This window comes from Conger conger, chromosome 13 (assembly GCF_963514075.1).
Source record: "Conger conger chromosome 13, fConCon1.1, whole genome shotgun sequence".
Taxonomy (NCBI): Eukaryota; Metazoa; Chordata; class Actinopteri; order Anguilliformes; family Congridae; genus Conger; species Conger conger.
The window spans coordinates 8,016,306-8,039,801 of NC_083772.1; the positions used below are offsets into that span (position 1 = coordinate 8,016,306).

The 23,496-nt window shown below is 39.7% G+C and overlaps 1 protein-coding gene across 1 annotated transcript; it reads left to right on the forward strand.

Moving 5' to 3' along the window:
* The first annotated feature begins 2,455 nt into the window (after nt 1-2,455).
* LOC133108282 (multidrug and toxin extrusion protein 1-like) lies at nt 2,456-21,879 on the forward strand. The gene is made up of 16 exons (XM_061217751.1): nt 2,456-2,566; nt 4,738-4,918; nt 5,230-5,331; nt 6,436-6,504; nt 7,073-7,221; nt 7,365-7,411; nt 7,759-7,799; nt 7,887-7,984; nt 8,458-8,555; nt 8,756-8,869; nt 9,395-9,462; nt 10,362-10,470; nt 14,851-14,926; nt 15,090-15,159; nt 15,342-15,474; nt 21,587-21,879. Exons 2-16 carry the CDS (start codon nt 4,745-4,747, stop codon nt 21,877-21,879), a joined length of 1,641 nt encoding a protein of 546 aa, XP_061073735.1. The 5' UTR covers nt 2,456-2,566; nt 4,738-4,744.
* The last annotated feature ends 1,617 nt before the right edge of the window (nt 21,880-23,496 follow it).

Genomic DNA, 23,496 nt, shown 5'->3' on the forward strand with positions numbered 1-23,496 from the left:
TATGAAACATATTGGGTAAAAGCAAGGCAGGGAATTAAAAAGTAGTTTTGTGTGGGTACAAGCTTTATACCCCACAATACAGGTTCCCATCCCTGAGTGGGTGACAGGCAGAAAAACAGACCTTGTTACGTATGTACAATGAGCTGATGAATATGCGCAGAAAATGCTGTAACCAAAAAAGAAAATACAATTATTGGCATACGCTTTATTTTCCAACATGCTAACACAAGTAGTGCGCTTTACTAATGATTCAGTGGAAAAAACCAAAGCCTTACACTTTTCAAGTGAAAAACCTATATCCCCAAAAAACAGGTTCCACAATTATTGGCACCCCTTGTTTAATACTCGAGCAGACACCCCTGGCAAAGATGACAGTCATAAGTATTTTCCTATAATTAGTGATAACGTTAGAGATCATTTTTGATCATTCCTCTATGCAGAACTTTTCAGAATCATCCATTGAAAGCACCATGTCATAGAGGCAGTTGGCATTCCAATCAGTAAGGCAACAAACCAACACCCCTAGTTCTGGAGAAATGAGTAAAGAACGTGTCTTCTGTCTCCAGGGTCTACCATGGCATGAAAGAACTAGGTCTGTCATAAAGTTCACTTAACAATGTTTGTGTATACATCCATGTCAAAAGAAAGAAAAATGAGCTCGAGATGGGCATGTTACATTCTTTTTTACATTACACGTCAAAAAAGAATCCTCCCCTGGAGCAATGGGGGGCAATGGATGCATATCCATTGCATACCATGACTTCCTGATGTCTGTGACCTATCAACATCACCAGAGTCTGGACATACCCGTTTATATATCTTGTTCTCAGGTTGTCCTACAAGCGATACTATAACTATAACATTTGAATGGATTTCTATGGGAATTGGGGGGTGGGACTAGATTAGGCTAGATTAGTACATTTGTAGGCTTCGGGTCATGAAGGGTCCACGTTATCAAACCAGCCTCAATCAACCATGCTGCTATTAGGTATACTGTAGATACTTCAAGGGTTTTTTCTCCTGAATAATTCTTCCATTGAGTTCAACAGGAAAATAAGTCAGGATAAATGTCCTTTGTAGTATCTGTGGCATATCTGCCAGCAGCAGGATGGTTTGAGGCTCATCTGATACCACGGAACCTTGATGCCATAAAGCCATTTAAAGCCACATACAAATGTGTTCCATACTGTTTTGGCGTAATTTACAGCTGAATCTAGTCCCACCGCCCAGTTCTCATAGAGATCCATTCAAATGCAAAGAGATTTTTGTATCACTTGTACGACAACCTTAACATATGATATCCAGATTCTGGTGATGTTGATAGTCTTCAAGAAGTCATGGCATGCAAACAATATGCAACCAAATACAAAACATGACTATTTTATTTGAGATTGTTATTTTGCCTCAAACATTGGAATGCGGGACCATGTATAAAAAGTACTGTAGATACTACATGGTGAAACCAATATGTAAAAACCTTTTAATAAAAGCTGAGAATCTACACATTGACCACGTATGAATCGTTTGATTACAAACAGAGGAAAAAAAACATTAATAGGAAAAAGCAGAAAGAGGCAAGGTATGTCCAAACTTTTGACTGGTACTGTACTATTAGACATCATTTCATGTTTGTATTGATTGAATAAATGCTCTAGCTGTGGTGGGAATTTTAATTTATTCCTGTAAGAAAACACTCAGAGACAGAGACAGTAAATAAAATCCAATCTTTACTTTGCGCATAGGGTCCAAGTTGCATGCAAAAACAAGGACAACGGTTTTTCTCCTTTGTCTGGATATATGTATGTGCAGAGCGCAACAAATGTACGCCCCCTTTGAATATTAATATTCCCAATGATCAATATTCAAAGACAATCCACCACTCTCCTCCTTACTATAGATTGTTTATTCATATCTCCCCCTTCAAGGTACTGTCTATACAGATACATGTTCTCAAAACATTCCAGCATGATGTATACGCAGGGGCCTGTGAAATTAACTGCGCGTCTGAGAAATCTATCTTATCTTGTTTTAACTCCCTATTTCCAGGAAGATAATCCCCATGGTAGCTTCCGTCATGAGGTCTTATGTTTTTGGTTCTACAGGCTCTCAGGCACCAAGACAAGATAGTCAGGAACACACAGTTACTGGCCGTGGCCTTGGAGGCCCATGGTACAGACAGGGAGAGACATCTCCACTCACACAGTTACAGAAAATAATATTAATTAGCACTAAGCAAGTTATGGTACTTTAACAATTATGTATGATCAGGATCACGCCAGTATAAACAACTAATAATAGGATAAGCAATTACTAATAAAATAATCACATGAATATATAATTTCAACAACACTAGGTGCGAAATACATGAAAATCTACCGTGCCTAAACATGGCAATGTTGCGTCCAAATGGGGGGAAACAAGGGGCGTGTTTAGGTAGTTCTCCAATCTCCATACCTGGCTACTTAATAAATACGAGAAAATGGAAGGGGACGCGTATCGAAAACAGTTCTGTTCTATTTCGCATTTCTTCCCGTAGCAGTTTTATAAGAATTCATAGGAAACTACGGTAAGACCTTTTTTTTCCCGTTTTCATGCAAATAAGTCTCTAGTAAGTGTAGACAAACGTTCACCTATAGGTTAAATCAGAATGTTTGTAACCCGTTTTCCGATTCTTAAAAGGGAAGATAATGTAATGTAAAGATAACCCAGATCCTACAGTCCGTTTACAGGGCGGCCTCAGGTGCTTGGCGCAATCAGTGACACAGAGACGCCCGATATGTTTCAAAGTGTCAGAAGCATGGGGAGGAAAACTAAACCGCAACTTCTAATTATATTGCTCATGTCCTTCACGAACGTTGGTGGCAGCTAACGTTAGCTTATAAACACCAGATGCTCATCGGCGGCCGCACAGAGAAACAATGGGATGATGACCTGATAACATGAAACGTTAAATCCGACCTTGCCTGTTGTAAAACTAGTTAACTAGCTAGTTTTGGTGGTTACGTTGCAGTAACAGGGTTTCAAATAACGCTATCTAGCTAGTTTGCACTGGTTATGCATGTTAATGATGTTGGCTAGTTAACGTTAGCTGCAACATTTAGTTCAATTTTCATCAATTATTTTTATATTCCACAGAAAACATTGCCCGCTATTCACATTCATATCCACCCGGAACTAAGTTCTTTGCTGTTGTGACGTCATGGTGATTTAATCTATTTGTCAACATATGCAGATCGATGACGGTAAAATGTTAGAATTTAGCGACCATAAACTCAGCCCATTCTCAAGCAGAGATACGGGCTGAACCCTGTGTATCAGATGGTGGGAATCAGGTGAAGAGTTTGGTATCGCAGTGCTAGGATAGACCATGTGCAGTGATAACAGGGCCAAGGGAAGGAGAAAAAAGAAGCGGGCCTAGGACTGAGCCCTGGGGAACTCCTGTGGCAAGGGGCCGAGGTGTCGATACTGTACCAGCTCAGGCAACCCGGAAGGAGTGACCAGGGAGGTAGGACTCAATCCAGTCTAGGGCTGTGCCACAGATCCCCGTTGCTAACAGGGAGGACAGGAGGATGGAGTGATCCACAGTGTGGATTAAGGACTATGGTAACCTGGCATGAGTGTAGTAGCCCATTTAATTAAATGAATGAAAAATAGCCTATTAAATGTTTTGCTGACATTTATGGATAGCCTGTCATTCCCATTTTTAGCCTACTTATAGTGATGGATTGCGCCAGAATTTAGGCATTAACGCACAAAACCTACTGCCCCTTAGTTGAACCTGAACAGAGGCCATAGTTTGCATTCCAATCAATCAATCACAAACCAGAACCCCTAGTTCTGGAGAAACGAGTAAAGCATGCTCTGTGATACTATCTTGTATGTAGGTTACGACTGTATCGTATGGCTCATAAACATTAAGCGTTATGGAACGAGAACCCATGGTATATCATGGATATTGGCACAGCTAGCGGGGTGGTTAGGCACGGCACAACGCGAGTTGGGGAAGAAATGTGATCGAAGTAACTTTGACCGTGGAATGAATGTTGGTGCCAGACAGGGTGGTTTGAGTATCTCTGCTGCTGATCTCCTGGGATTTTCACACACAACAGTGCCTAGGGGCGACATGGCTCAGACAGTAAGAGCAGTCGTCTGGCAGTCGGAGTGTCCCTGAGCAAGACACCTAACCCCCAAATGCTCCTGACAAGCTGTTCGGCGCCTTGCATGGCAGCCAATTGCCGTTGGTGTGTGAGTGTGTGTATGAATGGGTGAATGGAGAAGCATCAATTGTACAGCACTTTGGATAAAGGCGCTATATAAATGCCTGCCATTTACCATTTGAGTGCTTAACCCTGTGATGCACAAGCTATGCAAAGAGAAAATTTAGAGTTTGCAGAGAATGGGTTGTTAATGAGAGAGGTCAAAGGAGAAAGGCCAGACTGGTCAAAGCTGACAGGAAGGTGACAGTAAAGCAAATCATCACACATTACAGTGGTCTGTAGAAGAGCCTTTCTGAACACACAACATGTCAAACCTTTAAGTGGATCGGCTACTGCAGCAGAAGACCAGTTAGTCTAAGTAATATGTTTAATAAAGAAGCTCACTCAGTGTATAGGCCTACTACGACACCGATTACAGTGTTGAAATACGTCTCATATCATATTATGTCATTCTAGTATAGATGCAAACAGCACCAATATGAATTTATATTTAAACAGTTTTCAATATGTGTGCCTTTAGTTACAGAATGGAGGTGATCCATCCGGGAACTGGCGAGATTATTGGAAACCATTCTGACCCAAACACCCTCACAGACTCAGATTCAAGTGAACAGACTGGATGTTTCAGATGTCTGTGGCGTGGGATCCCTCTTAACTGCAAAAAACAATTTTCTCAGTTCTCAAAATTAGCTGGACTTGTGGTGAGATTCAATGCATATGAGTTTTTCACTCATGTCACTGTTGAATCATGCACACAGTATGATTGCCTGTCTTGTTTTTATGTTTTTGTAATTTTAGGGAAAATGATTTGTGATTAATTTGGGATAATGTCTAACACTATTATGTAAAATCAATGTTTTGTTTATATGATGTGAAGCTATGATGTGAGTTGGAAAAACAATTGCCATACCTATTGCCATGATCAAACAATTCAGTTCTGTTAATGTTTTAAAGTTGCTCTCTCTCTCTCTCTCTCTCTCTCTCTCTCTCTCTCTCTCTCTCTCTCTCACAGTGTGTTGCTCAGCTTCTGGTCTTTTTAATACCTTTTGTCAGCACTGTATTCTGTGGACATCTGGGGAAGACAGAGCTGGCTGGGGTTACTTTAGCCACATCTGTGAGTGACCTCTCCCTGAATTAATCAGCCAATAATATTATATTTATTCATCATTCATTTATATTATTAGTTTTGACGTAGGAAATTCATGTATGGTTTTAATGTTATCTGAGGCATAATAATACAATGTAATATGTTCACATGGTAGTACCATAGCATATCCCATTATTTATGATGGAAGGCTACATTTAAAATAGCTGGGTTAGGCAGCCCTGGTCCTAGAGTGCCAAAGATGTTCCTGGTTTTTGCCTCTTCATTAAACCATATAACTACGTAATTGTATTATGGGGCTTAATGAGCACAGAAAACCATTCTCTGATGGAAGGTGATGCGACTGGAACACTGGTTTTAAAATTTCTCATTGATATGCCAGTTTCAAACATTCTGAGTGACCATGGTGTTGGAGGTATTTAGCCCCTCTCCATTCAGAATATTCTGACCCTCATTTATCAACACTGCTTACTGATACTTGTGAATGTGCTTAAAGGAGCACTGCCACACTTGTTTCAGTTGATCTTATTTGGATTAAATGCTTAAATTATGTGTGTACGTAATTTTAAAATCAACGTCAGTGTTGCCATTTCTTGAATATTGGGGTAAAAATTCTCAAAACTAACACGTCCAGTGACGTCTCAATGTTCATTATGTGCTTATTGTGCTCTATTGTGAATAGTTACATAAAATGAGGTGGTAAGTTAGTTATTTCCAGTGTGGGATGCAAAGTGTGAATGTTTGCCATAGCATGCACAATATGTTTAAGCTGATTCATGTAGGTGTAAATGTTTTATAATACTTATGTAAAACATGTGCAATGAATGAATAAAAAGGTACAGTACATTGCCTACAAATTGGAAAAGCTCAGACTTACATAAAACAGATAGTGACACAAAAATCTGCACACCAGTTTCCAGTCACATTTGAAAAACATCGGCTTCACATGTTCCAAAGCCCCTAATATCAGAGACAACTGTAATTACTGTATCTGAATGTAGGTTAAGCAATTACTACTATATTTAGAGCACATGAAATTGGCTATAAAAACCGTGATATTTCTTGATGTTATGAAAGGTTCAATTATTCTTTTGTTCAACATTTGTCTGCTAGATTGTGTCTATTGCTGGTATTTCAATTGGTCAAGGATTGGCAACAACATGTGACACATTCATATCTCAGGTAATTATGAGAAAGTTTGTTCATTTTATTTCTCTCCTGTTACATTTCTCATTTCTTCCAGCAGAATCTGACAGTAGGCTATACACTCAGTAGCCACATTATTATCTATCTACTAGTACAACCGTGCTGTACAACTCAACAAAATATTGAGGTCTTTCTATGCTTGAGTTCAAAATTGGAAGGGCTCGGTTCAGTTGCATGCCACTGAAGTCTTGACTTTATTTTAATTGCTTACCATTTTTTTGTGAGCTAACATTAGTTAATAGCCTCACGTTTTATTATTTTTTTGCCAATGGTGAGCTAATTCATTTTTCTTTGGTGATGATGCAGTTGGCCTTTAGTTGCAGCAGGCCTGCTTGAAGATTTTTTTTCTCAGCAACAGGGACAATTTTTTCTCCCGTTCCCATTGCATTTCAATTAATACATTTGTTTCTATACATTCAATACATTTATTGAGGAAAACTAAGCAAAATAATTCTATTCACATTTTTAAAGGAACCTTACTGTATCTAGTATTTCCTGCCAGACATCTTCCCATTAATTAAATTGGTATTTGACTTCTTTGCAGACCTTTGGGAGCAGTAACTTAAAGAGAGTGGGGGTCATTCTGCAGAGGGCTATCCTCATTTTACTTCTGGCTTGTTGCCCATGCTGGGCTCTTCTTATCAACACAGAGTCCATCCTCCTGGCCTTCAAGCAAAGCCCAGAGGTGGCCAGGTAAGGAAAGGATGTCCGTATTTTAGCTGAAATCCTATTGTATGAAAATATGTTTTAGCATCAGGATTCTATGCTAATGTATGCTTTTTTTTGTTTGTTGTTTTGCTGCCTCATACTCTGATGGTGCTCTTTGACCATGTAAGGCTGTCCCAGATGTATGTGGAGATCTTTATGCCTGCATTACCTGTGAGTACACACACACACACACACACATTCTCCAACACAGCACATACATAAAGTCACTCCCAATTGTACATAAAGTATGTGCAAACATACACACTGACACCGATGTGCATAAACAGTCAGTGAGTTGAGTTAAACAGGATTATGACAGACTGTGGTTCATACACGCATTGGTGCAAACTAGAACTAAGCTGCTCCATTTCTACATAATTCTGGTTTGGTATCAATAAATAGATGCATCAGTTTGTCTTTTTCCTGTTCTATCAACCTCCATGGGCACAATATGCAATGACTGCATTTGAAACCTTTAAGTACATTTCCTAATGCATTTAAATGTGTGTTTCTTATAGGCAGCCTTTCTGTTTGAGCTACAAGTAAGGTATCTTCAAAGTCAGGTAAAGAATAACACAGAATGCTACAGCTGTCTACATATGAGTTCCTGTTTTTCCATAGGCGTTATTTTAATAAAGCATTCATTTCAGGGTATACTATGGCCCCAGATATTGACAGGAATTGTGGGAAATGTCCTGAATGCACTGATCAACTACATCTTTCTGTTCGTTCTGGAGCTTGGTGTAGTGTGAGTATTCAAATCAGTTGATTTAAATATGTATAATTTTTCCTACAGTGTTATGGTTGTGTGGTATACTAGTTTGAATACCGTACACTAATTTGAAATGTATGGTATACTAGTATCCCATGTTTCATTGCTCACCCAGTGACAATGTGCTCAATTTGATAACGGAGACCAAAACAAGACTTAATTATTTCGGCTGCTGAATGGCTTATCCTGTTAAGGCCCTGTTCTTTTGTCTGTGAATCTCATGGGATGACCCAAAATTGACTCTGTTGTCACCCAGGGAAGGGAGTTTTCAGGAGGCAGCATTGCAGCGGCTCATTGCACACCACTGACCCCTACTGGTCATTCAGGCACCCAAAAATCTTCTGAATCAGTCTGCGTGACCCTAACTTGTGAAATCGAGTGTTACAAGAAGCCCCACCTGACATCAAGGTTTTTTGTAGAATAATAAGTCAATTGTGTGTTATTTTCAGTGGTTCAGCTGCAGCCAACATGATATCCCAGTACTGCCTGGCTTTGTTCCTGTTTGCTTACATTCTCTGTAAGGGTTTGCATAAGCCCACCTGGGGAGGTAAGTTCAGGTGCAAGGGATAACTAGGTTATTACTGCACTCATCCTCACCATGTGTCACCTGCATTTTTAAACACATTCCTGTGTATTCAAGTGCTGGTCCCAGATCAGACAAATGCATATGAGATGATTACAAGTATGGGTAAATTCTGCTTTGGGTGTCATATATGTGGCAGACATACATCTGTGGTTCCCCTTTAGGCTGGTCTGTGGAATGTCTGCAGGAATGGGGACCCTTTGTCCACTTAGCCATACCCAGCCTGTTCATGGCATGTCTGGATTTATGGATGATGGAGATTGGGGGATTCCTTGCAGGTACCTAACTGGCTGTTGTTTTATGTTAATTACCTTTCAGTTGTTGCAGAAAGACTACAGTAAGTCATGGAAAATGAGCTAATGAGTCAAAGTCCTGTGTGGAAAATGTACTGTGAAGTGTGCACTATCTCTGCTGAATCCTGTGATGATCAGTTGTTCCTCTTTATTATTTAAATAACATTTTTACTGTTACTGTTACCATATCTTTGGCAGGCACTGTACTGTATATGGAGTGGAGCCTTTTCAACCACTGGTCTAATGCTCATCAGGACATTTTGTTGTATTTTCAAAATACAAAATACATTTGATACAAAATACTCCAAATTTAAATGTGTCAAAATACATTTTGATGTATTTTTGCCCATCCCTGTTGTCTTTTAAAACCAGCTGATGACGTAAGCCACAATCTTATTTCATGGTTTATTAATTGCATCGTACACTGTTTTAATTTTCTGCCAAATGATGAACTGAGTGTACACAGAGGAAATAATTTAAAAAATGTATTTCCCCAAATCTTCACTGCAGGTCTGATAAGTGTGGTTGAACTGGGATCACAGTCAGTCATCCGTATGGTGTCTGGTATTCTATACAAGGTAAATACACCTTAAATATGAACTGGTAAAACTCTATAAAGTGCCAAATTAGCAGGTTGCCTGTTTGTGTTACTGTCACGTACTTCTGCTGAGAAATGAGGGCTTTGTTAATTTAGGGCGGGGCAAACCTTGATCCTGACTATATTCTGTCAACAGTCTAATTCCTCTATTTTCTATTAATCACAAAATATGTTCTAAATGAAATGTTTGTGTTCTCTGAATGGGTCAAAAGACAGGAAATTAAATTGATCAGCCCTCTGTCAGCACAGATCTCCGACAACTGCAACAGCCAAACAACTCACCACTGGGCAGATTCAAACCTTCTCTCAAATAATTCATGATCTTTGAGTAGAGCACTGTCAAAAGTATTGTAAATTTTGAATATTAAAGGCACAGGGAATATAATTATTCATCACTTTTCTAAAGCATGCTTTAATACAACATTCCCATGTGTCCTATTTGGGACCGCATATCACTCTTCCAGCATAGCTTGTCTATGACCTGTGTTGGTACATAGTATACATGTTTACATTTGTGTGATTTAATTGATAGATCCTGCATTTGAGTGTATATCGTAGGGAGTACATTGCTATATTCTTATTCATATAAGCCCATTGTATGTCACCCTGGATAAAAGTGTAGATACAGATCCCGAGTGAGCACTTTATACTTTAATATTTTTGTAGTAGACCTGTGAAATGGCATTGAGATTTTGAAATTTACATGGTTGAGTCCAATGCAACTGCTACCACACTCAGTATAATATTCTTCTCAGCAGTCTCAAGCAGTGCCAGGTCCAAAGCAGAGTTAGGGGTTCCCAAACTGGGCTGTGATTGTACTAAATACTTCTTGTCTGTACAGATCCATGGTACAGGTGACTGAATTATATTTGCCTTCAGATTTATGGAGGCATCAATGCAGCTGCCACTCTGACTGTGGGGAATGCTCTGGGAGCTGGAAATGTACAGCAGGCTCAGCTGTCCTGCAAGATCTCCATGATATGTGCAGGTATGAGGGGGAGAGAAACACCACATTGTCTGGGCATCACACTGTACATACATACAGTACTGTGCAAAAGTCTTAGGCACCTGTATAATATTCTGTACAGGTAGGATTTTTCCAAAAATAATTCAATGAAAGGTCCTAAATAATCATACTATACATTTTACATTACATTTTAGTAATTTGGCAGAATAGTTCAAAACTGAATCAAATCAATATTTTTTGTGACCACCCTTTGGCGTTAAATCTGCATCACTTCTCTGAGATAGTCAACGCAGTTCTTCAGTTCTATAAGACAATCAGCAGGGAGGCTGTTCCAAGCATGTTGGAGAGCTTGCCACAGTTCTTCTGCAGACTTTGGTTGGGCCCTTGCTTCTAATCTCAGACAGCCTTGATCAAATTTTTATGTAAAAAGTAGTCAATTGCTTACAGTAATATGTTACTTTTTAAAATTAAATACAGAAATGTATCTTTAAAATATAATCTTTTGAAAAATGAATATTTGGAAATCTCAAATGTGTTCTTTTATACTAACACACACAAAAATAAGCTTATATATAATAAAGTCTATGGTGCCTAAGACTTCTGCACAGTACTGTACACACACATGCTGTCTGCTGCATGCTCTGTGCTCTAGTGCTCTGTGGGTGAGGGCATTGTCACATTGAAAGAAACTCATCTCTGCGGGAACATTCTTTAACATGCAGGTAAGATCAGCCCTCAATACCGTTATGTGCTGTCTGACACTGATTTCACTTCTAAGAGGTTGAGTGAAATGTAATGAGTGCTCCCAAATCATGCCAGGAAAATGGGCTCCACACCCGAACAGAACCTCCAGAACCCGTCACTGCTGGAACACAGTTTTGTTTATAGTTTATTCTCACTGCCTGTATACAGTATATGCAGTGGTCTCCAGAAATATTGACACCGTTGATACAGAAACAGTGGTGTAACCTAAAAAAGAATAGTTATTGATATAATACAGTTATTGACATAAGTTATTGTCATAATTCCAATAAGGTTTGGCAAACTCAAGATGCTTGGTTTTGTTTATTGTGCTCAGTCTTTTTCAGAGTTTAGACACAACCAATCTCTGTAATTCTTAAACTGCATTCCTTGGGTTACTTCCTTGCCCTCTCTCCATGTTTACCTTCCGTGGGTATAATATGCACTTGCTTGGCAACTTGAAATCATTCCATATTGTTGCACTTGTGCTAAGTAGAATGTTTAACCAATTATTTATTTTTTGTACCCATTACCCGGCTTGTGATAGTAAATTGCCATCTGGGTCTTCTGAATTGACAGTTTATTGACTTTTCCCATGCTGATGGTTGACCATGGGATTTTTCATGATTGTCATCTAATTTTTTGTACTCTAGTGAAACAGGAAGTGATGCAATGACACAAAGAAGGTTCTTTAGACCAAAGTCAATCTAAACTATATAAACTATATAACCGTATATAGTAATTTTTTTTGAACATAAAATATAGATTATTATCCACATTGTTTATTATATGCAGCCTTTTTCCATCTTTATTAAGGGTGCCAATAATTCTGGAGCCTGCTGTACATACACTGTACATGAGCACTTTATTAGGAACACCTGTACACCTACTTATTCATGCGATTATCTAATCAATCAATCATGTGACAGCAGTGCAATGCATAAAACCATCACATCAGCCATCAGAATGGGGAAAAAATGTGATCTCAGTGATTCTGACCATGTCATGACTGTTGGTGTCAGATGGGCTGGTTTACGTATACCTGCCACTGCTGATCTCCTTGTGTTTCACGCACAACAGTCTGCATAGAATGGTATGAAAAACAAAAGGGCCAGAGGGGAAGGGCCAGACTAGTTGAAGCTGACAGGAGGGTGACCATAAAGCAGCAGTTTCAGCTCTGCCAACCATAGATTATGTGTACATATTACTTTGCTAGCAACATTTCTTTATTTTTATGAAATGTATCTGTATTTATGAGCTAGCTAGTTTGCTAAACCCGCCACGATTAGTTTACTATTTTGACAAGCTGCTGCCTTCCAGGCCTCACTGAGGGAGTATACATTGGGCTGGAGGAACACATTGGCAAAACATACGTTGTTATCGGGAATCCCACCGGAGGGTGACAGCAATAGCCTATTGCTACGTTTTCCCTCTCCTTGCAGCGGGCCAGGAGGAGGTGTCACAAGCCTCAAACAAAGGAATTATGTGGCCATGATTTAAATATTCTAATAAAGCTGTAAATGTAATGTGAATCCATAGCAACAAAGCCTAATGCTGTATTTATGTCATATCAGAAAGAACGAATTAGCATCTTCTGACTGGGAAAAACAGTTCACATCAACCTCTGACATTAAACGCGAGGCAAAAAGCAAAACTTGTAATCTCACAAGTATGTGCTCAATTTTAAAAACCTTAGACACGAGGCTCAAAACGGTAAGCACTGGTAACACAGCGTGTTTGCCTGTTCAAAACATGCATTTTGCGTTCATATCTTTGAAGAAATCTTGCAACTAATTTATTGTGAAATACTATAGGAACATTTGTTTAGATCACCCACACAAAAGATACATATAGCTTCACTGTTTAGTTATTTTTACAATACTTAAATATTGCAGTTAGAAATACTTGATACATGCTTCAATATGGTTATAAAGGGAATAGTGGAAATGGTAGAAGAGAGCGGAATCATTGAACAAAATCAGAATACTGTAAAAAATATAATTACAACACACTGTGGGTTTGTTTCACTTTTTTTTTTTTTTTTCAATTGCAAACAATCATTTTTTGTTACAGAGTTTACGTTTTCATAATTCTTCACACAGTTCACAGTATGTTGACAAAACTGAGTGTTATTTTCATTGCTTTTACAAAAAATCAGGCTGAACCAAGCACCATGAACTATATATTTCTACAGTCCAATTTGCAAATCACTGACAGAAAATAGTACATCTACTGTAATGCCACTGGTTGTTAGTGTTTTTTAGATCATTGTTCTATGATTGACAAAAAACTATCTAGTGCTGAAGCTGGTGCTTTTCCTTTTAGATATGTTTGCAGTGGTTTGGTAGCTTTGATTCTATTTTGTGAATGAAATGAACTGTTGTGACAAGCTACATGTTGGTGCAGAGAGTTGTATGAAGAATTTTGAAAAAGTGAATTGTTAGCAATTGTAAAAAACTGTAATCATAGCAACAAAGTGGGGAAAAAATCCTCAACTGCAGTGAAAGATGCATTCATTCTTTTGGCTGACGCTTTTATCCAAAGCGACTTACGATTGATTAGACTAATACTAATTTCGTTTGGAAAGAGGCAAAAAATATAGAACTTTAAAATTCACAGTGTTGTTTTTCTGGCAAGAAAAATAACCAAAAAATCGGCATGGTAATATGGATCTAGATATGGCTAGATATGGAGTGGCATGGCTGGATATGGATCAGCGATAGATAGATATGGATCAGCGATAGATGTAATTACAGTAGTATTGACTGTCGTTTCATCACCCTTAACAGGAGTTTTAATTCATGCTCACCCTTGTGATTTTCTCTCCCTTCATACTAGCCATATTTACCTCTGAATTACAGGTTCTCAATAGCTTTGGCCCATTTCCCACAAAATTTGTAATTTTCTCAAAACTGTAGTTGCATTTGCCAAAACATTTCATGTGAACAGCACAACATTATGCTTCACCTCAAAATTAAATAATTGTTTCACTTAATTAGTTAGTGCCATCTTTGATGAAAAGTCTCTTAATCATCGTTTCAAATCAAGACAGTCTAAATCAGGGGTCGGCAACCCTGGTCCTGGAGAGCCGCAGGGTGTGGCTGGTTTTCGTTTTTCCCTTAATACCAGCAACCGATTCATACCCAAGAAACCAGGTGAGTAATCGACTGCTTTAATTGATCAATTAAGTGCTCAGTAACAACGAAAGCTCGCACACCCCGTGGCTCTCCAGGACCAGGGTTGCTGACCCCTGGTCTAAATGGTTAGATTTACTGTCGTTATGATGGTGAACCCCCGGATGAGCGTTACCACTTGTAAGAGACGGGATGTTACAGACCTCAATCCACAACATAAACAAGACGCCAGCGAGAAGAGGGCTCGAGTCTAGGGTTTTTAATGACAAAAATAGGGATTTACAACAAGTAAGAATGAATAAGTATTAAAGTTAAGAGTCCAGAATTAAGTTAAGCGTTCTTTCCTCCTTTTTGTTCCTCCATTATCACAAACACTCCCTAATCAAGCCAAAAGAAGATTCTGACCTCATATCATTATTCTGCTTTCCCAGGAAGGATCCAGTGTGGCTGAAAGGCACATAATTAACATGCATTCATTATGTTTCAAAGGTTTCAAGTGAGCCCCTGTTGTTTTTATGGTGTACAGTTGTGATCTCCCTATGCGTAGCAGTGATTGTTGGGTCATCATCGGATGCAATAGCCATTGTCTTCACAAATGACGAGTAAGTACCATTGCTTGTAATACAGTCCCCTCCAAAAGTATTCGAGCAGCAAGGCCAATTCCCTTGCCAATTCCACTTCAGACATCATTAAAGGTGCATTATTTACATATCACCACAATAAGTTCAATCTATTTTCCATTATTCTCTTCCTCTGAACTCACAGGCAAATCAGGAGAAGGACAGGAGAGGTTATCGTTATGCACACACCATTTCAAATAATTAATGCAATATTGGTAAGTAATAAGCATTACCATACCATTCATATAAATATAGATTTAATTTGTGATTTACCTGACATTTATTTGAAATTGTTGACAGGTTATTGCTGTAGTTTTAATTTAACCATTGGTTAAGCAGTTTGATGAAAAGTTGTTCCTTGTGAAGTTTTACATGTGATGAGCTGTATCCTTCACAGTTTGTATTTTCAGGCATTTTCAGGGGTGTGGCAAAACAGAAGATTGGTGCAGTTTTGGAGCTGGTTGTTTGCTCCTTTGTGTGCATTCCCATTGGTGTGTCCTTAACGTTTGCAACAAAACTCGGAATCACCGGTAAGGACAATATGAAGATCACAGACCACACAATGAAAATTCCTGTCCCAAATCCATCAGCCATGTTCAATTTCAAATATTGCTTTTACATTTCCTTTCTTCCTTAATGCAGTAACACCAGCTTTCATTCATAAAGTACTGTCTATTGCCCTCTTCCCTTTCTGCAGAAGCTAATCTCTCTGCTCCTATCCTCAGGTTGGTGGATTGGTCTCTTAACTGGTTATTCCCTGTTGGATTCTTTCTATCTTGCCATTTTTGTCAATATTGACTGGAATAAAGCTGAAAGTGAGGTAAGTGCCACCTTCTTCCATCATTACTATTACATACTGGCTTTAAAAGCCCTTTGTGTAAGCCCCATAGTGACCATGGCCCTGGCGTTGTGACACTGCTCATCTCAAATATTCAGGCCTTGTTGAGGAAATATTTTTTGTCGCTTTTCCTCCTCGTCCTTTTTACATGGGTGAAGTTGTATTGGCAGCAATGATGTTGAAGAACCACTCAGAGTCAATGGTTGTTCATTGTAAATCTTTAAAATAAAACAGATTAATCTGGGGAGTCTGTGTGCTTCGTGCAAGAAGCTTCCAGAGGCCAGAGAATTCCAAAGTAACAGTAGGAAGTATCCTAGTCTTTATGTATTACAGCTAACCAATCCATTTCTGTCACTCCATGAAAGCTGAGCTGTCTTAACCTTTCGCCTCTATAATGATGCAGGCAAATTGGGCTGGTGATCACTAACTCAAAACATTTCTCTGCAAAGACACATATTGCTTGACCGGCATCACTTAGTCAAAACAAGTCATATCCAATGGCATGGCTTTTTAAACACCTGATTAAGTGTTCTCTGCACTTTGCAGCACAATGTGTTTGAACAGACACACAGCTCTAATTACTCATGCTGACTTATTCACTTATTCTCAATTCTAACCATTTCACAGTTTTAATAAAAGCATTTAAATCAAACTTCATCATTATTCTAAACATTCCTGGTTTTCAAATAAGAGCATTTTGATCAAACTTCAACAGCCTCTTGCAGCCAACTATGAGTGAAATATGGCGGCACACCAATGGCAAAAATATTGTGTGGAAATCCAGAAGCCGTGTACGCAACCCCAAACTGTGCATGCTAATTCATTTGCTGTGTGCTTTTACAGCACTCGCACATGAGGAAAACCTGTCTGAGTGCAATATCTTAGCCTTTGAGGAGAAAGACAAGCTTTGAGAATGCACATAATCTGAAGGCGCAAAATTTAGAATGTAATACTTGAAGGTTGTACTACTACAACTGGCTTTGCTATATATATATATATATATAGTACAGTACTGTGCAAAATTAATAGGCAGGTGTGAAAAAATGCTGTAAAGTAAGTATGCTTTACAAAATTGAAATGTTAATGGTTTATTTTTATCAATTAACAAAATGCAAAGTGAGCGAACAGAAAATCTAAATCAAATCAATATTTGGTGTGACCACCCTTTGCCTTCAAACCAGCATCAATATTTCTAGGTACACTTGCACAAAGTCAGGGATTTTGTGGGCATATACTCAGGTGTGTGATTAACCAATTATACCAAACAGGAACTAATGATCATCATATTTAATATGTAGGTTGAAACACAATCATTAACTGAAACAGAAACAGCTGTGTAGGAGGGTTAAAAATGGGTGAGGAACAGCCAAACTCTGCTTCCAAGCTGAGGTTGCTGAAGACAGTTTAATGTCACCATGGCAAGACTGAGCACAGCAACGAGACACAAGGTAGTTATACTGCAGCAGCAAGGTCCCAGCTCTCCAGCAGACAGGGGTTTCCAGGTGTGCTGTCCAAGCTCTGTTGAAGAAGCACAAATAAATGGGTAACGTTGAGGACCGTAGATGCAGTGGTTGGCCAAGGAAAGGACTTGAAAGACACATCACGCTTACTTCCCTTCGCAATTGGAAGACGTCCAGCAGTGCTATCAGCTCAGAATTGGCAGAAGGAGTTGGTCTTCATGGAAGAATTGTAGCCAAAAAAGCCATACCTCTGACATGGCCAAGTGACTCAACTATGCAGGAAAACACAGGAAATGGGGTGCAGAAAAATGGCAGCAGGTTCTCTGGACTGATCAGTCAAATACTGAATATATGAAATATTTGGCTGTAGCAGAAGGCAGTTTGTTCGCCAAAGGGCCCGAGAGCAGTGCAAGAATGAGTGTCTGCAGGCAACAGTGAAGCATGGTGGAGGTTCCTTGCAAATTTGGGGCTGCATTTCAGCAAATGGAGTCGGGGATTTTGTCAGAATTAATGGTCTCCTCAATGCGGAGAAGTACAGGCAGATAATTATCCATCATGCAATACCATCAGGGAGGCACCTGATTGGCCCCAAATTTAGTCCACAGCAGGACAACGACCCCAAACATACAGCCAATTAAGAGTCTTCAGCGTAAAGAAGAACAAGGGGTCCTGGAAGTGATGGTATGGCCCTCACAGAGCTGTGATCTCAATATCATCGAGTCTGCCTGGGATTACATGAAAAGACAAAAGCATTTGAGGCTGCCTAAATCCACAGAAGAACTGTGACTAGTTCTCCAAGATCATGGAACAACCTACCTACCTACCTGAATTATCTCGGTATACTGTGCAAGTATACTGAGAAGAATCATTCACTTCTTCTGTTCATGCATTTTGTTAATTGAGAAAAATAAACTATTAACATTTGTATTTTTGAAAGCATTCTTATTTTACAGCATTTTTTCATTTTTTCCTGCCTAAAACCTTTGCACACTATCCATCCATCCATCCATTATCTGAACCCGCTTATCCTGAACAGGGTCGCAGGGGGCTGGAGCCTATCCCAGCATACATTGGGCGAAAGGCAGGAATACACCCTGGACAGGTCGCCAGTCCATCACAGGGCACACACACCATTCACTCACACACTCATACACTCATACCTACGGGCAATTTAGACTCCCTTTGCACACTACTGTATATATATTTATATAATGGCAAGTATCATTCATAATGATCAGGTTGGTTTGAAAAAGAAAAAAACTGAATTCTATCGACAGCATCAGACGGCTGTTGCATCTTATTTGGATGAATTGATCTGCATCCTACTCTGTCACTGCCTTGTCTTTGATGCAGAGAAGGCTTTTGAAAGGTTAGAATGAAAATCTCAGATACGTGATGCAAAGATTTGGTTTTGGGCCTGGTTTTATGAAGTGGATTGATTTAATGTGTTCTGATATAAGAGCTACGGTCCAAACAAGTGGGCTTTCTTTGCAAACAAGGTGATTCACTGTCCGCTTCACTGTTTTTGATTGCACCTGAGCTTCTGCCGATCTCTATTGGAGCTATTACAGATATTCAGGGGGAGGAGAGAGAATAAACTATTTATGTATGCAGATGACATTTTAATTATGATTCAAAATCTCTTGTCATCAATCCCACCACTTTAAAAAAACAACACATTCAGTTGCAATATGGAAGATAGCACATAGAATAATTGGAGAATCCCCATATCAGCAGAAATATTAATCTGTCTGGCACAACCCCAATATATGTGTAGGGAAACGATCAATATACTGGGAAAGTGGGTCCAAAAAGGCATATATGCCCTTGGAGATGTTATAAAATGCTTATAATGGCCAAAAGTGATGATTTTCAACATTTAAGAACCATATGGCTGAAAGATTTAATGTGTGAAATTGATTAGACAACTTGGTCACACATCATTTTAAATATTGGTCAAAACATTAAAGAAGCTGAGGGAAAGGTTATACAATTAAAAGTTTTATATAGGTTTTATTTTACTCCCAGTAGATTATTTAGGATGGTCTATCTTGAAATGATTTGTGTTGGAGATGTAAAGAAACATTGTTACTTGACAATGTTTTTCAAGTGTCCTGTATAGTTGAGGGCTAGGCAGTGATACTCTATTTACCGCATTGCGGCACAAATATGAAAATGTTAACATGCCAAGAAAACCAGCAGTCACAGCTAGAGAAATGTGGAGCTACACTCGTAACAAGCACTATCATCATGGTAATAATATGAGGGTGTTGATGCTTGCAGGCACAAGTCAGGGCTGGGGTACAGCCAGCAGAGAAGAGAGATCGGGGGCAGCCCATGGAGATGCAGGGTGGCTCTCATGGTAAGATTCCCTGCTCAGAGAGCTGGAGTCCCACAGCTGGCCAAAAGTCACCGGCAACTTTTTACTTCTGCTGTTCACCTGTATCAGCAATTCAGTACTCTAATGGTACAGTATCTCAGAATAATTCATCATTAAACTGCACAGCTGTGTACTGTGTGTAATTGCATGGCTAAGAACGTGAGGGGTGTCACAGATAGGTCAGCCTTCTTCATCAAAGAAAGAATTAAACATTAAGAAAATATAATTCTGCATAGGGGACAACATAGTTCTGGTCTGGGTTACTGTATACCAATGTGCTTCTTAACACTGGTGAGAGTCGGTCTACTGAATGCACATGGCTATTGAAGAAAGCTGCAAAAATTTTGAATGTCAATCCATTTGTGTTTGTGAGGCATTCTTAATGGACAGATGAATTCTGTCATGACAATTTGCTGCCATTTTTTTATTGTCGGGCTTTCAGGTTTTACATCATAACTGGTTTATAAACAATTTTATTATTATCAGCATGTTTAAAATCCTGTCCAATCCTGTCCAAAGACATGCAGGTCAGGCTGATTGGAGAGTCTAAATTGCCCATAGGTATGAGTGTGAGTGAATACTGCGACCCTGTTCAGGATAAGCGGGTTAGGATAATGAATGAATGAATGAATGAATGAATGAATGAATGTTTAAAATCTGTAAATGTTTGGTCTCAAAAGTTTTTCACCAATGTACAGTGCAGTTCATAAGTATTTGGACAGTGGCGCTATTGTATTCGATATGAATTATCCAGCACATTGTATTAGCTATAAAACAATGAATATGTGATTAAAGTTAAGACTCTCAACTTTAATTTGAGGGTATCTACATCCACATTAGGTGAATTTTATAAGATGGTCATTTTTATACATGGTTCTGCCATTGGGGCACCAAAAGTAATTGGTGGCCACTCAGCTGTTTCTTGGCCAGTTGTCTGTCATTGCATCATCAGTTCATGCACAAGAACAGCAACAAAATTCTAAGTGTGACATTTGCATATGGAATCTGTTACTCAACTAGAACCCTCTCCGGGATGTAGTCATACATGTGTCAAAGGCTACCATAAATCTGGAAATGGGGAAATCTGATCTCAGTGATTTTGACTGTGGTTTGAGTATTTCAGGAACTGCTGATCTCCTGGGATTTTCCCGCACAGCAGTTTCTAGAGTTTACTCAGAATGGTGCGAAAAACACCAAAGTGTGAATGGCCGTTTTGCGGAGGAACCGCTTTGTTGATGAGAGAGGTCAAAGGAAACCGCCAGATTGGTTTGAGTGGACAGAAAGGCTACGGTAACTCGGATAACTACTCAGTAAAATTATAGTAAGCAGAAAAGCACCTCTGAATGCACAACATGTAGCCTGGTCTAATGAAACTTGATTTCTGCTGAGGCATACAGATGGCAGGGTCAGAATTTGGCGCCAACGGCATGAATCCATGGACCCAACCGGCTTTGTGTCAACAGTCAAGGCTGGTGGCAGTGGTGTAATGGTGTGAGGAACATTTTCTTGGCACACCTTAAGCCCCTTAATACCAATCAATCATTACTTGAATGCCACAGCTTTTATTTGAGTATTGTTGCTTACCATGTGCCTCCCTTCATGGCCACAATGGCCTGCTTCCAGCATGATAATGCACCATGTCAGAAGTCTCAGACTGGTTTCATGAACTTGACAATGAGATCGATGTTCTTTAGTGGCCTTCCCAGTCGCAGGATCTGAATCCTATAGAACACCTTTGGGATGTCGTAGAATGGGAGGCCCTACCCAGTATTTGTAAAGTGCTAAAGTGCTCATTGAGTATATTGCCGCATTTATTTTTCAAGGCAGAGGAAAAAAAAGATTACTGTTTACTGTTTACAAACGCACATCAATCTGGACTGGTTCTCTGGGATTATGTGTGTTCTAAGCTTTTATCTGATTTTGTGTTAATTATGCATGTTTAATCCTTCCAAAAATGACTCCAGACAACCATGAAGAGGGGCACAGTCCCTGGCAGTTCAACTCTGACCTGGAGGTGCTGCATGAGAGAGACAGTGGGACCCTCACTACAGTGGAGGAGGTGCTGACTTTCAGGCAGCTGTGTCTGCGGCGGGGGCTAGCGCTAGGCTCCATGCTGGTCCTCCTAGCTGCAGGAATCCTCACCAACATGCTGCTCCCTGCTGTCTTCACATCAGGGCTAAATGAGACCTCCACCGTACCACCCACAGTGGACAACCTGTGGACTCACAATACTATGGACCAGACGGGCCAAGTATGATGCCAAGTGGAATACAAAATGGAATGCAAAAATACATGGCTCAGGCAGTAAGAGCAGTCGTCTGGCAGTTGGAGTGTCCCTGAGCAAGACACCTAACCCCCAAATGCTCCTGACAAGCTGTTCGGCTCCTTGCATGGCAGCCAATTGCCGTTGGTGTGTGAGTGTGTGTATGAATGGGTGAATGAGAAGCATCAATTGTACAGCGCTTTGGATAAAGGCGCTATATAAATTCCAACCATTTACCATTTGAGTGCTTAACCCTGTGATGCACAAGCTATGCAAAGAGAAAATAATAAGTCACTTTGGACCCATGTTGTGCATCAAAGGGTTAAAACTGTGTGTCTGTTCAAACATATTGAGCTGTACACAGGTGTTTGAAAGGCCAAAGAGAAAAAACCAAACAAAAACAAGATCGAGAAGGCCATGACACAAGTTCCCAAAGGTTCTGGTTTCGCAGGCAGTGTGCGTCTTCACAGGGAAGTGGTTTGATTTGGTGATTGCAGGCCGGGCGGCCTGACTTGTGGCATAGGTGAGAGGTTAGGACAGCTCAGCTTTCATAGGGTAACAGAAAATATTAAGGTGGGTTAAGAGAGACAATGTGATGTTTATATGACAAGTGATTGGTTAGCTATATTGCATAAAGGCTAGGATATTTCCTTCTGTTACTTTGGAATTCTCTGGTCTCTTGAAGCTTCTTGCACAGAGCACAAAGATTCCCCCAGATAAATCTGTTGGCACATGGGGTGTTTTATTAACTAAAGATTTCTAGTTTGAACAACTAGTTTGAACAACTTTGACTCTGAGTGCTTCTTCCACGTCACTGCTGCCGAAACAACTTCACCCACCTAAAAAGGACAAGGCGGAACAGCAGTCTCAGCTGGCATGACTCCCAGTGAACAGAGGATGGCTGATGGCAACTGACCACTTTAGCCAGGGGATTTTAACAGAAACACTAACAACCACTCAAAGCCAGAAATCTGTACCTCTGTGCACAAGTATGCACATAAATAATTTTAAAGCATCTGCCTCCCCACTCCTGATGTGTACTTCTTTCATGTCTTTTGTCATTCAGTTCACCTGCTTCTCATTGTGTACTTGTTAGTAGTGTATTTATACCTGTTCTTTTCAGTTTCTCTTTGTTAGTTTGTCATACCCTGAGTCTGTCACTGTACTTTTACCTGGGACCTGTGAGTGGAAATGTGAAGCTTTGAATTTGTTTTATTTGTTTGAAACCTAGCTAGCTTAACAAAAGAAATGCAGAAAACTAGAATTGCATTCTCCCTGTGCCTTTCTATTCTGTCCCTATCAGGGGTGTCAACTGGCTTATAACAGAATATTTACTCCAATGATGGAGTAAATTAAAAAAAAAAGACAAATTCCTGCTTGGTTCCAACTTGGTTCCAGCTAGACTTGTCTGAAGGTGGTCCAGCTGGTTTCAAGCTCATTTGGAAATTGTCAACCTTACAACAATTTGAGATGGCAACCATGCTGGCAAGACCATGTCCAACCAGTTGGCCAGCTCTATAAATGACCGTCCATCACCAAATTCCAGATTGTATCCAGCTGGGGCAGAGTCTGGTTCCAGATAGACTATGATTTTAGGATGGTAGCTGGAAT

Bases quoted from the DNA above. Each gene is read 5' to 3' on its own strand.
- LOC133108282 (XM_061217751.1), top strand. From the start codon at position 4,745: ATGGAGGTGATCCATCCGGGAACTGGCGAGATTATTGGAAACCATTCT. The intron at 6,505-7,072 runs GTAATTATGAGA...ACTTCTTTGCAG, and splicing joins GTGACACATTCATATCTCAG to ACCTTTGGGAGCAGTAACTT. The intron at 15,160-15,341 runs GTAAGTAATAAG...TATCCTTCACAG, and splicing joins AAATAATTAATGCAATATTG to TTTGTATTTTCAGGCATTTT.